This window comes from Oncorhynchus mykiss, chromosome 12 (assembly GCF_057628025.1).
Source record: "Oncorhynchus mykiss isolate SJ-2025 chromosome 12, ASM5762802v1, whole genome shotgun sequence".
NCBI classification, from domain to species: domain Eukaryota; kingdom Metazoa; phylum Chordata; class Actinopteri; order Salmoniformes; family Salmonidae; genus Oncorhynchus; species Oncorhynchus mykiss.
The window spans coordinates 45,113,842-45,127,439 of NC_143033.1; the positions used below are offsets into that span (position 1 = coordinate 45,113,842).

Here is a 13,598-nt window from a genome sequence, read left to right on the forward strand (position 1 = left end):
ACTATATCAGTTTGTCAGACTGCCCTTTGGTTTGTATTGTTCACCACTGCTGTTTTCAAGATGTTCAGCATTCCTCCCTTGGGCAGGAAACCGCCTTTTCTGTCATCAAACATATGCTTCTCAGCACATTACATTTTGTATTTTAAAGATTAGTTTGCTCCCAAACGTGACCAAATATACAGTATGTACTTCTATATATGGCAAAATATATGCCCCTATCAACTGAGAAGTTAGTTCAATCCACCCAATCAATGGGGGTTTATTTACTCTTTGGCAACATAATAGATCATATTCATTCACAGTTGAGTGTTCAAAACATTTACAAACCATGTCATATATATATATATATATATATATATATATATATATATATATATTTCCATACATATGTGTATCAAACAACAATACAAAGTTAGAGAAAGAGCAGAGAAAAGCTGTGCAGTATCCAAGACAAGGTTAGGATTAGGTTAAATTACCCATAGAATAAAGAGATATTGAACAACATATATATCCATAGGTCATACATTGCATTGGAATCTACAAAGCATTCAACTGGACAATAATTAGTTGGAATATGATGACAACAGTTTGAATAGTTTTGGTAACACTTTACCTTAACAGGTAAAACTTTACATTAAGGTGTACTTAAAATTATTCTTAAGTTCAGAGTTCTCTGATACAGAGGGGTTGGGTTAAATGTGGAAGACACAATTCGGTGGAATCCATTCAGGTGTGTTGACTAGGTACCCCCTTTGTTAGTTATAAAAGTTAAACAGTTATAACACATTAATTAGCTCTAAGTTATCGTTAAATGAATAATTTTCAGTTTATTAACTACTTATTTATGTATAAAGTATACCTTAATACAGTATTTCTCCATCCTGGTCCTGGGGACCTAAAGGGGTGAACATGTCTGTTTTGGCCCCAACACTAACACACCTGATTCACATCGAAAAGCTTGATGATGAGTTGATTAGTTGAATCAAGTGCTAGCGCAAGAACAAAAATGTACACCCTTTTGTGTCCCCAGGACCATCATTAAGAAACACTGCCTTAATGTAAAGTGTTACCCAATAAGGTTTACAAAACCATTGAAGTGATACATTCATAGATGATACGAAATCTGTATTTCAAGTATGCCTTAAAATCAATCCAAGCAATGCAACTGTGTACTGGTTCTCATTCCAAACATGAAGAAATGTCTGAGCTCGAGGTGCAGTAGATGAACTTGTACCTGAGGTCAAGTCATTTTTGATCACATTCCTTTGAAATGTCTGTAAATGAGTGATAAGTCAATTTACAGATGAATTAAAAACGGCATTTGATAGTTTCACGTTTCTTTGGAGACTTGAATTTCTTTTTAGTCGTATGTTTCACAGTATTCGGCCCCACAGTAGTAGTCGCAGCACAGTAGTCGCAGCACATAATATGACAGATATTAGGATTGAGTGCTCATCAAATTGTTGTCAACAACAAACCTCTACCTATGTTATTTACAGCAGAAAGCCAAACAATTACATTACGCACCATCAGTATTGGTTAGTCATACAAATGAACACATTGATACAGAATTATGAGTGTTACGGGTGAGCCTCTGTTCTACCAATGTGCTCCATATAATTTTCCTTGAAGTCAATCATCATCCATATCCTTCTCCTCGGTCAGGCGTTCCAGTGGCAGCGTGGTTCTGTTCCTGGGGTTTTTCTTGCGGTGTCGTCGAGGCCGGGCCTCTGAGAACCAGTTGGCGAGGGTCATGGCGACGCGGATGAGGCCCAGGTTGATGCAGTGCACCTCGGAGGTGACAGGGATGTCTGAGAAGAGGGCGTGATCCCGACATAGCAGGGCAGAGCTGCCACTGCTCTCGAAGTCTCGGACTATGTTCAGGATCTCCTCACGCTCCGCCTGACGCATCATGCCTCGCACGTTCAGCAGGGTGGAGACGTGCTTCTTCCTGCAGGGATGATGGAGGGAGAGAAGGGGAGGAAAGGGAGGGAGATAGAGACTGGAGTTAGTGCGTTCCAGTGGTTTTGATGCTGATTCATGATTCAATTATGCAGAGCAAAGGGCCATAACTTATTATGTTCAGTTTATCTATTGATAAAAAATGATGTGTATTTCACGTCAATTAGACATGATTCAACAAAGATGTGACAAAACCTTAATTGTTTTACATTTCTTCACCCGGTACATCTACCAGACTTTCCAAGTAAATTGAATTTAAAGTGTGTTGCGATTTTAAATTCACTTTAACTTAAGTTTGATTTGATTTGCTGATTGTTTCAATATGAACAAGAGGAAGGGTTTGTTCACAAAGCAATCAAGGGTGGGGTGAAACTGACTGAGCCTGTAAACAAAGGTGTTAAACAGTGGTTGGGGGGGGGGGGGGACATATGGGACATATGGGGGAGTCCCAGTGGTGGACTGCAGACTTTGATCTCTGAAAATACCAACGGCGAGTTGCGAGCAAGAAAACAAAAGGCACTCCTTGTGCCTGAATGAGTTAACATCGTATCGACCTGCTTTAGCTCCATCCTTTGATTCCAGAGAGTGGCACCAGACTGTCTCCCGTGGGGTGGCAGGAAAAGGAAATACTCTGCAGCAGCTTCCTGTCTGCCGGGCCACGGGTCATGCGTCACATATTGGGTACGCTGCCAGCTAGCAGTCCAGTGGCTGACCCCATGAAACACACAAACAACGAGGGGCCAGGGACAGTACCTTATGGGGCTAACCAGCCTCTGCCACTCAAAACAGCCCCTCGGTCCTCTCCAAGAATAGCAGGGTTAATATAAGTATGTTTCCGTGCTTCTTTTCCTTGTGTTGACCCATTGTGTCAAGAGAAAGTCTACAATGAGTGCACAAAACTTTAGGAATACCTGCTCTTTCCATGACATAGACTGATCAGGTGAAAGCTGTGATCCCTTATTGATGTCACTTGTTAAATCCACTTCAATCAGTGTAGATAAAGGGGAGGAGACAGGGTAACGAATAATTTTAAAGCCTTGAGACAATTGAGACATAGATTGTGTGCCATTCAGAGGGTGAATTGGCAAGAGAAAATATTTAAGTGCCTTTGAACGGGGTATGGTAGTATGCCAGGTGCATCGGTTTGAGTGTGTCAACAACTATGACGCAGCTGCGTTTTTCACGCTCAACAGTTTCCCGTGTGTATCAATAATGGTCCACGAAGGTGAACGGAAAGGCTCTGGAGCAACGAACCGCCCTTGCTGTCTCTGCCTGGCCGGTTCCCCTCTTTCCACTGGGATTCTCTGCCTCTAACCCTAATACAGGGGCTGAGTCACTGGCTTACTAGGGCTCTTTCATACTGTCCCTAGGAGGGGTGCGTCACTTGAGTGGGTTGAGTCACTGATGTGATCTTCCTGTCTGGGTTGGTGCCCCCCCCCCTTGGGTTGTGCCGTGGCGGAGATCTTTGTGGGCTATACTCGGCCTTGTCTCAGGATGGTAAGTTGGTGGTTAAATATATCCCTCTAGTGGTGTGGGGGCTGTGCTTTGGCAAAGTGGGTGGGGTTATATCCTTCCTGTTTGGCCCTGTCCGGGGGTGTCATCGGATGGGGCCACAGTGTCTCCTGACCCCTCCTGTCTCAGCCTCCAGTATTTATGCTGCATTAGTTTATGTGTCGGGGGGCTAGGGTCAGTCTGTTATATCTGGAGTACTTCTCCTGTCCTATCCGGTGTCCTGTGTGAATTTAAGTATGCTCTCTCTAATTCTCTCTTTCTCTCTTTCTTTCTCTCTCTCGGAGGACCTGAGCCCTAGGACCATGCCTCAGGACTACCTGACATGATGACTCCTTGCTTTCCCCAGTCCACCTGGCCGTGCTGCTGCTCCAGTTTCAACTGTTCTGCCTGTGATTATTATTATTTGACCATGCTGGTCATTTATGAACATTTGAACATCTTGGCCATGGTCTGTTATAATCTCCACCCGGCACAGCCAGAAAAGGACTGGCCATCCCACATAGCCTGGTTCCTCTATAGGTTTCTTCCTAGGTTTTGGCCTTTCTAGGGAGTTTTTCCTAGCCACCGTGCTTCTACACCTGCATTGCTTGCTGTTTGGGGTTTTAGGCTGGGTTTCTGTACAGCACTTTGAGATATCAGCTGATGTACGAAGGGCTATATAAATACATTTGATTTGATTTTGATTTGATTTGATTTTAACCAAAGGACATCCAGCCAACTTGACAACTGTGGGAAGCACTGGAGTCAACATGGGCCAGCATCCCTGTGGAACGCTTTCAACACCTTGTAGAGTCCATGCCCCAACAAATTGAATCTGTTCCGAGGGGAAAAGGTGGTGCAATTCGATAGTAGGAAGGTGTTCCTAATGTTTTATACAGTCAGTGTATATGTGGACTTAAATTGTGCTACCTTTGTCCACATGTCAAAAACAGCACTTATGAAACTGCACTGTGGAATGTAGGTTCTGTGTACTGTGGCATTGCGTATATAGGAAATGGGGACCAATGAATGACACTTAGCAAATTAGTTCACTGTACAACGTTTCTAAACAGTGCTCTATACTGCATTCCCCAAATGATTGAAACCTTTACCGTATGTCTGGAAACTCCTTCACCAGAACAGCAACCTCCATCTGGATGGACGGAGTGTCCTCCAGTAGAATGATGTCAGCTAGGTGAGCGAGGACACTGTCCAGCCAAGAGGATCCTGACTCCTGAGAGAAGAGATATAAGATAAGTCATCATAAAAATGTGTAACACGAATGACCACCCAGAGACATATAAAAGCATTTGAAAACGCATATGCATTCATCATTGTCCGTTTTTATCCTTAAAAGGTTTAGCTAATTTCATTGTTCTGGATGAGTTGCGTACTGTAAGTACAAAGGTCAATCATCTCCGTTGTCCATCAGCCATCAACAGATTGAAAAACCATTGTCTCAATCCATGATTGTTGGACAAAGAATCCACCAAAACCACTCATTCCTTTTAATGTAGTGTTAAATATCACTAATATGTGACAATAATGATTTTTGTGAACAAATGTTTCATTTTGGCGTTAAAATAAGATTGGGAGCAACATGGAAAATCATTGTGGAAATTTGTTGCAGCTCAAGTCGACTACAAAATCCACTAATCAATTCTCTATCTATGGGCTGACTGGCTAGCTAGCTAGGTAGCTAGCTAACGTTAGCAAACGTAGCTACACACAATAATACCAAAGACAATATTAGCATGTAACATAAAATGTAGCTAGTTAGCTGTAAAATCGCCTAAACAAACTGCACTATCAATTTAGGACTCTACAATCTTTGGCGAACACCAAACGGATTGCTTATTTTTTTCTTTAAGCAATGGCTTTTTTCTGGCCACTCTTCTATGTTCAACCTGCAGATGATTGTGCCTCATAGTGGAGTCTAACAGGCTGACCACACCGCTCGCGTCGCATGCGCGAGCGTTGCAAAATCAAATTTGAAATCTATGTTATTAAAATTATTAAATTATTGCACCCACACTGCTCGTGCGTGCCAACGAGCATCTGCGTTGCCACGGGCTAAAATAGAAATCAGTTCTATATCTGATGCAGATCACGCTGCAAGTCCTGCCTCTCCTATCTCCTCATTGGTTTATAGAAGCAGATACCCACGTGCCATCTCCTCATCGGTTATACCCACATGGGTGACTGAAAGACGAACAAGGTCAGTGGCGGTAATGCACCTAATTTATGAAAGTTGCCAATCGCAATATAAAGTTAGGAGAAGAAAAAGCCTGGAAGGAAGAGAGATGACTAGAAACGATTCGGTTGACCGTTTTATGTGTGGATTAATTGTTGCAGTAGAGGACCATGTGCATTTCAGGTTAGCAACAGCAAGCTAGCTAAATAGGACAAATTAGCTAGCAAGTGCAAGCTAACTAGCTAAATTGCCATAAATGTTTAACCCTTTTCGACCTTTCCCCAAAGTAATATAATTGGTTCAGAGTTTGTTTTGATATTTTAACCTGCGTGTCGTGATCGCATTTGGTGTGTGGGGACAAAATACATTTATGCACGACGGCGCACACGCGCAGCCGGTTTGGGTCCCGTGTAACATTCGCAACGGCAGATACACTTTTGATAAGATGGAAAATGTTGCCCATGGCACGTCAATGGTCCATGCAGTGCATTATGGGCGATTCAGAGACAAGGACTGAATGGGAGTCTTTTGGGCGCTAGCTCAAAAACTCAACATTAGCACAAACTTAATCAACAAGAAGTACAACATTACAAATATTTTCTGATATGGCAAGATAATTAACTTGCTATCCGTAGGATCATATAGCTTTGGAATCGTGACACTACATACTTGAGGAAAATAGCCATGTTTCTCAACATATTTTTAAACACATACTTTGAGAAGGGATTGCATGACGATTAGCTTAGCAACCTTGTCACACAACAAATCAAATCAAATTGTATTTGTCACATGCGCCGTGTATCCCTTACCGTGAAATACTTACTTACAAGCCCTTAACCAACAATGCAGTTCAAGAAATAGAGTTAAGAAAATATTTACTAAATAAACTAAAGTAAAAAATAAAAGGTAACACAATAAAATGACATAACAATAAAAAGGCTATATACCGGGGATACCGGTAACGAGTCAATGTGCCTGGGGTACAGATTAGTTGAGGTAGTTTGTACATGTAGGATGCCGAGCAGTTGCCATACCAGGCGGTGATGCAACCGGTCAGGATGCTCTAGATGGCGTAGCTTTAGAACCTTTTGAGGATCTAGGGACCCATGACAAATCTTTTCAGTCTCCTGATGGGGAAAAGGTGTAACCATGCCCTCTTCACGACTGCCTTGGTGTGTTTGGACCATGATAGTTAGTTGGTGATGTGCACACCAAGGAACTTGAAACTCTCGACCCGCTCCACTACAGCCCCCTTCGATGTTAATGGGGGCCTGTTTGGCCCTCCTTTTCCTATAGTCCACGATCAGCTCCTTTGTCTTGCTCACATTGAGGGAGAGGTTGTTGACCTGGCACTACACTGCCAGGTCTCTGACCTCCTCCCTATAGTCTGTATCATCGTTGTCGGTGATCAGTGTTGTGTCGTCAGCAATCCTAATGATGGTGTTGGAGTCGTGCTTGGCCACGCAGTTGTGGGGGAACAGGGAGTACAGTAGGGGACTAAGAACGCACCCCCGAGGGGCCCCGGTGTTGAGGATCAGTGTGGCAGATGTGTTGTTGCCTACTCTTACCAACTGGGGGTGACCCGTCAGAAAGTCCAGGATCCAGTTGCAGAGGGAGGTGTTTAGTCCAAGGGTCCTTAGCTTAATGATGAGCTTAATGGGCACTATGGTGTTGAACACTGAGCTGTCGTCAATGAAGAGCATTCTCACATAAGTGTTAATTTTGTCCAGGTGGGAAAGGGCAGTTTGGAGTGTGATACCATGATAACGTGAACACGATTGGTCAACAGTCTGCTGGGTGGGGCGTTATACGTTCCGTCATTCATTGTATTCCTTTCTCCTTTCTATAATATCGCTGGCAACGGCACCATGCAATGCACCCTGGACTAAAGAGGCAGACACATAGGAAAATTGGGCAAGACCCTCCTTTAAATTACACATTTCTCAAAGTAGGAATATCGCAAAAATATGATCAATGGATCATTCGCGAGAAGACATCCTCCAGAGTTATAACATCGGCCAGTATTGAAATCTGACATGTATGATAGATGGTTTTGCGATGTAAAAGTCGCGAAACCCAGGGAATCGATCAAACATCTCCCAGAGATGCACAAAAACAATATAATATTCCAAATGGGTGAACCTAAAGGGTCCTCTTAAAGCCAGGGGGAAGAATTTTCACTTTTGGATAAATAGCGTGCCCAATTTCAACTTCCTGCTACTCATGCCAAGAATATAACTTATGCATATTATTAATAGATTTGGATCGAAAACACTCAGAAGTTTCTAAAACTGTTTGAATCATGTCTGTGAGTATAACAGAACTTATGTAGCAGGCAAAACTCAGAGGACTAACTGTTCAGAATTTTTTTCCCCCCTCTCTGTTCCCTGTATTGTCTTTGCCATGGGATATTTCATAGGAACCTATTTTCAGTTCCTACCACTTCCACTGGATGTCGCCAGTCTTTGGAATTTGGTTGAGGTTATTCCTTTGTGCAATGAAGAAGTAGGCCAACTCGGAACTGGGGACACTTTTATGAGTTGCGCAAGACGTGAAAAGCAGCGCTGGTTTGTTTTCTTTCCTGTATTGAATACAGATTGCCCCGTCTACATTTTGATCCATTATTAACGCTTAAAAATACCTAACGTTGTATTACGAAAGTAGTTTGAAATATTTTGGCAAAGTTTATAGGCAACTTTTGAAATATTTTGTAGTGACGTTGCGTTTTTGTAAGCTGTTTTTTCTGGATCATACGCGCTTTATAAATGGACATTTTGGATATATATGGACGGAATTAATTGAACAAAAGGACCAATTGTGATGTTTATGGGACATATTGGAGTGCCAACAAAAGAAGCTCGTCAAAGGTACTACATATTTTATACAATGCTCAAAAAAATAAAGGGAACACTAAAATAACACATCCTAGATCTGAATGAATGAAATATTCTTATTAAATACTTTTTTCTTTACATAGTTGAATGTGCTGACAACAAAATCACACAAAAATGATCGATGGAAATCAAATGTATCAACCCATGGAGGTCTGGATTTGGAGTCACACTCAAAATTAAAGTGGAAAACCACACTACAGGCTGATCCAACTTTGATGTAATGTCCTTAAAACAAGTCTAAATGAGGCTCAGTAGTGTGTGTGGCCTCCATGTGCCTGTATGACCTCCCTACAACGCCTGGGCATGCTCCTGATGAGGTGACAGATGGTCTCCTGAGAGATCTCCTCCCAGACCTGGACTAAAGCATCCGCCAACTCCTGGACAGTCTGTGGTGCAACGTGGCGTTGGTGGATTGAGCGAGACATGATGTCCCAGATGTGCTCAATTGGAATCAGGTCTGGGGAACGGGCGGGCCAGTCCATAGCATCAATGCCTTCCTCTTGCAGGAACTGCTGACACACTCCAGCCACATGAGGTCTAGCATTGTCTTCCATTAGGAGGAACCCAGGGCCAACTGCACCAGCATATGGTCTCACAAGGGGTCTGAGGATCTCATCTCGGTACCTAATGGCAGTCAGGCTACCTCTGGCGAGCACATGGAGGGCTATGCAGCCCCCCAAAGAAATGCCACCCCACACTATGACTGACCCACCACCAAACCGGTCATGCTGGAGGATGTTGCAGGCAGCAGAACGTTCTCCACGGCGTCTCCAGACTCTCACGTCTGTCACATGTGCTCAGTGTGAACGCTGACTGTAGGAATGTCCACCAGAGCTGTTGCTAGAGAAATTCAATTCTCTACCACATCTGGCTTCTTCACCTGCGGGATTGTCTGAGACCAGCCATGAGTATTTCTGTCTGTAATAAAGCCTTTTCGTGGGGAAAAAATTATTCTGATTGGCTGGGCCTGGCTCTTCAGTGGGTGATTGCTGCGCCCCTGCCCTGTCGTGTGAAATCGACAGTTTAGGGCCTAATGTATTTATTTAAAATGACTGAGGCCAAATATTTTCAGTCTCCTGAGGGGGAATAGGTTTTGTGGTGAAGTGGACGCCAAGGAACTTGAAGCTCCCAACCTGCTCCACTACAGCCCCGTTGATGAGAATGGGGGCGTGCTCGGACCTCATTTTCCTGTGGTCCTCAATCATCTTCTTTGTCTTGATCACATTGAGGGAGAGGTTGTTGTCCTTGCACCACACAGTCAGGTCTCTGACCTCCTCCCTATTTGGCTGTCTCATTATTGTTTGTGATCAGGCCTACCACTGTTGTGTCATCAGCAAACTTAATGATGGTGTTGGAGTCTTGCCTGGCCGTGCAGTCATGAGTGAACAGGGAGTGCAGGAGGGGACTGAGCACGCACCCCTGAGGGGCCCCTGTGTTGAGGATCAGCGTGGAGAATGTGTTGTTACTGTCAGGAAATCCAGGATCCAGTTGAAGGAGGTGTTTCGTCCCAGGGTCCTTAGCTTAGTGATGAGCTTTGAAGGCACTATGGTGTTGAACTCTGAGCTGTTGTCAATGAATAGCATTCTCACATAGGTGTTCCTTTTGTGCAGGTGGGAAAGGGCAGTGTGGAGTGCAATAGAGATTGCATAATGTTTTGATCTGTTGGTGTGGTATGCATATTGGAGTGGGTCTAGGGTTTCTGGGATAATGGTGTTGATTTGAGCCATTACCAGCCTTTCAAAGCATTTCATGGCTAGAGACGTGAGTGCTACGGGTCAGTAGTCATTTAGGCAGGTTACTTTAGTGTTCTTAGGCCAAGGGACTATGGTGGTCTGCTTGAAACATGTTGGTATTACAGACTCAGACAGGGAGAGGTTGAAAATGTCAGTGAAGACACATGCCAGTTGGCCAGCGTGTGCTCAGAGTACACGTCCTGGTAATCTGGCCCAGCGGCCTTGTAAATGTTGACCTGTTGAAAGGTCTTACTCACATTGGATGTGGAGAGCGTGATCACACAGACGTCCAGAACAGCTGATGCTCTCATGCATGTTTCAGTGTTACTTGCCTCAAAGTGAGCATAGAAGTTATTTAGCTCGTCTGGTAGGCTTGTGTCACTGGGCAGCTCTTGGCTGTGCTTCTCTTTGTAGTCTGTAATAGTTTGCAAGCCCTGCCATATAAGACGAGCGTCAGCGCCGGTGTAGTACGATTCGATCTAAGTCCTGTATTGAAGCTTTGCCTGTTTGACGGCTCATCGGAGGGCATAGCGGGATTTCTTATAAGCTTCCGGGTTAGAGTCCCGCTCCTTGAAAGCGGTACCTCTACCCTTTAACTCAGTGTGAATGTTGCCTGTAATCCATGGCTTCTGGTTGGTGTATGTACGTACAGTTACTGTGGGGATGTTGTCCTTGATGCACTTATTGATAAAGCCAGTAACTGATGTGGTATACTCTTCAATGCCATCGGAAGAATCCCGGAACATATTCCAGTCTGTGCTAGAAAAACATTCCTGTAGTTTAGCATCTGCTTCATCTGATCACTTTTATATAGACCGTGTCACTAGTGCTTCCTGCTTTAATTTTAAGCTTGTAAGCAGGAATCAGGAGGATAGAGTTGTGGTCAGATTTGCCAAATGGAGGCAGAGGGAGAGCTCGGTAGGCATCTCTGTGTGTGGAGTAAAGGTGGTCCAGAATGTTTTCCCTCTGGTTGTACATTTAACAAGCAGATAGAAAATAGGTACAACTGATTTAAGTTTCCCTGCATTAATGTCCTCGGCCAATAGGAGCGCCACCTCTGGATGAACGTTTTCCTGTTTGCTTATGGCGGAATACAGCTCATTAAGTGCGGTTTTAGTGCCAGCCTCGGTCTGTGGTGGTATGTAGACAGCTATGAAAAATACAGATGAAAACTCTCTAGGTAGATAGTGTGGTCTGCAGCTTATCATGAGCTACTCTACCTCAGGCAGGCAAAACCTCCTTAGATATCGTGCACCAGCTATTGTTTACAAATATGCATGGACCCCCGCCCCGTGTCTTACCAGAAGCTGCTGTTCTGTCCTGCCAATGAAGTGTATAATCCATCAGCTGTATGTTCTTAATGTCGCCGTTCAGCCACGACTCAGTGAAACATAAGGTATTACTGCTTTTAATGTCCTGTTGGTAGGATATACGTGCTTTCAGTTCATCCCATTTATTTCCAGCGATTGAAGGTTAGCTAGCAAATCAAATCAAATGTATTTGTCACATACACATGGTTAGCAGATGTTAATGCGAGTGTAGCGAAATGCTTGTGCTTCTAGTTCCGACAATGCAGTAATAACCAACGAGTAATCTAACCTAACAATTCCCCAACTACTACCTTATACACACAAGTGTAAAGGGATAAAGAATACAGTATGTACATAAAGATATGAAAGATATGAATGAGTGATGGTACAGAACGGCATAGGCAAGATGCAGTAGATGGTATTGAGTACAGTATATACATATGAGATGAGTAATGTAGGGTATGTAAACAGAGTGGCACAGTTTAAGGTGGCTAGTGATACATGTATTACACAAAAAAGCAGTAGATGATATAGAGTACAGTATATACATATGAGATGAGTAATGTAGGGTATGTAAACATTATATTAAGTGGCATTGTTTAAAGTGGCTAGTGATACAATTTTTCCATCAATTTCCATTATTAAAGTGGCTGGAGTTGAGTCAGTATGTTGGCAGCAGCCACTCAATGTTAGTGGTGGCTGTTTAACATTCTGATGGCCTTTTTTCAGTCTGTTGGTCCCTGCTTTGATGCATCTGTACTGACCTCGTCTTCTGGATGATAGCGGGGTGAACAGGCAGTGGCTCAGGTGGTTGTTGTCTTTGATGATCTGTATGGCCTTCCTGTGACATCGGGTGGTGTAGGTGTCCTGGAGGGCAGGGAGTTTGCCCCCGGTGATGTGTTGTGCAGACCTCACTACCCACTGGAGAGCCTTACGGTTGTGGGCGGAGCAGTTGCCGTACCAGGCGGTGATACAGCCGACAGGATGCTCTTGATTGAGCATCTGTAGAAGTTTGTGAGTGCTTTTGGTGACAAGCCAAATTTCTTCAGCCTCCTGAGGTTGAAGAGGCGCTACTGCGCCTTCTTCACAACGCTGTCTGTCTATCGATATGCTGATAGAATTTAGGGAGTCTTGTTTTCAGATTAGCCTTGTTAAAATCCCCAGCTACAATGAATGCAGCCTCAGGATATGTGGTTTCCAGTTTCCAGTTTCATTCAGGGCCATCGATGTGTCTGCTTGGGGGGGAATATATACGGCTGTGATTATAATCGAAGAGAATTCGCTTGGTAGATAATGCGGTCAACATTTGATTGTGAGGAATTGTAAGTCAGGTGAACAGAAGGACTTGAGTTCCTGTATGTTGTTATGATCACACCACGTCTCGTTAATCATAAGGCATACCCCCCCACCCCACTTCTTACCAGAAAGATGCGTGTTTCTGTGTGTGTAGTTTGTGTAGTTTGTGTGTGTGTGTAGTTTGTGTAGTTTGTGTAGTTTGTGTAGTTTGTGTGTGTGTGTGTGTAGTTTGTGTAGTTTGTGTGTGTGTGTAGTTTGTGTGTGTGTGCTGAGACACAGATTTGTGTTTGATTATGGCCATGTGTCTTGTTTATGTCACACTACTTGAATGAGAGAAACAGATCATGCTCTACTGACTTCCTGGTTTAAGTCAAGTTGTAACAGATCTGTTCAGTAGACACTTTTTTTATAACCACCGAAGGAAGACTTTGCTCTTGCTTGTCAAGCTATGGCTCTGATTTCTTGTACATTCAAGCCTTTTAAATACCCTTCAGTTAACAAACCATCTGTAGCTCTTTATTGAAGCACAACTTCAACTAATATTGGATCATTAATTAGACAAATAAATCAGAGGAACACTGCTGTTCTGTATCTAAGGCCGTCTACCGATGGGATACGCACATCACTATCTGGAGTCGGTCGGTGTGGTGATTGTCTCACTGAACTGTAGCGAAGCTTTCATCCAACTGATATTCACAAGCATCATAACAATTGACTT

At 43.5% G+C, this 13,598-nt stretch overlaps 1 protein-coding gene across 1 annotated transcript in view; it reads right to left on the bottom strand.

Moving 5' to 3' along the window:
- Nucleotides 1-230: 230 nt before the first annotated feature.
- Nucleotides 231-13,598, bottom strand: part of LOC110537654 (exocyst complex component 3-like protein 2) — a 40,283-nt gene continuing 26,915 nt past the window's right edge. The window contains exons 12-13 of the mRNA XM_021623862.3: nucleotides 4,566-4,687; nucleotides 231-1,951 (exon numbers count right to left, since the gene is read on the bottom strand). Coding sequence (XP_021479537.2) covers nucleotides 1,633-1,951; nucleotides 4,566-4,687 — 441 coding nt within the window. The 3' untranslated portion in view covers nucleotides 231-1,632. The remainder of the gene's footprint in view (nucleotides 1,952-4,565; nucleotides 4,688-13,598) is intronic.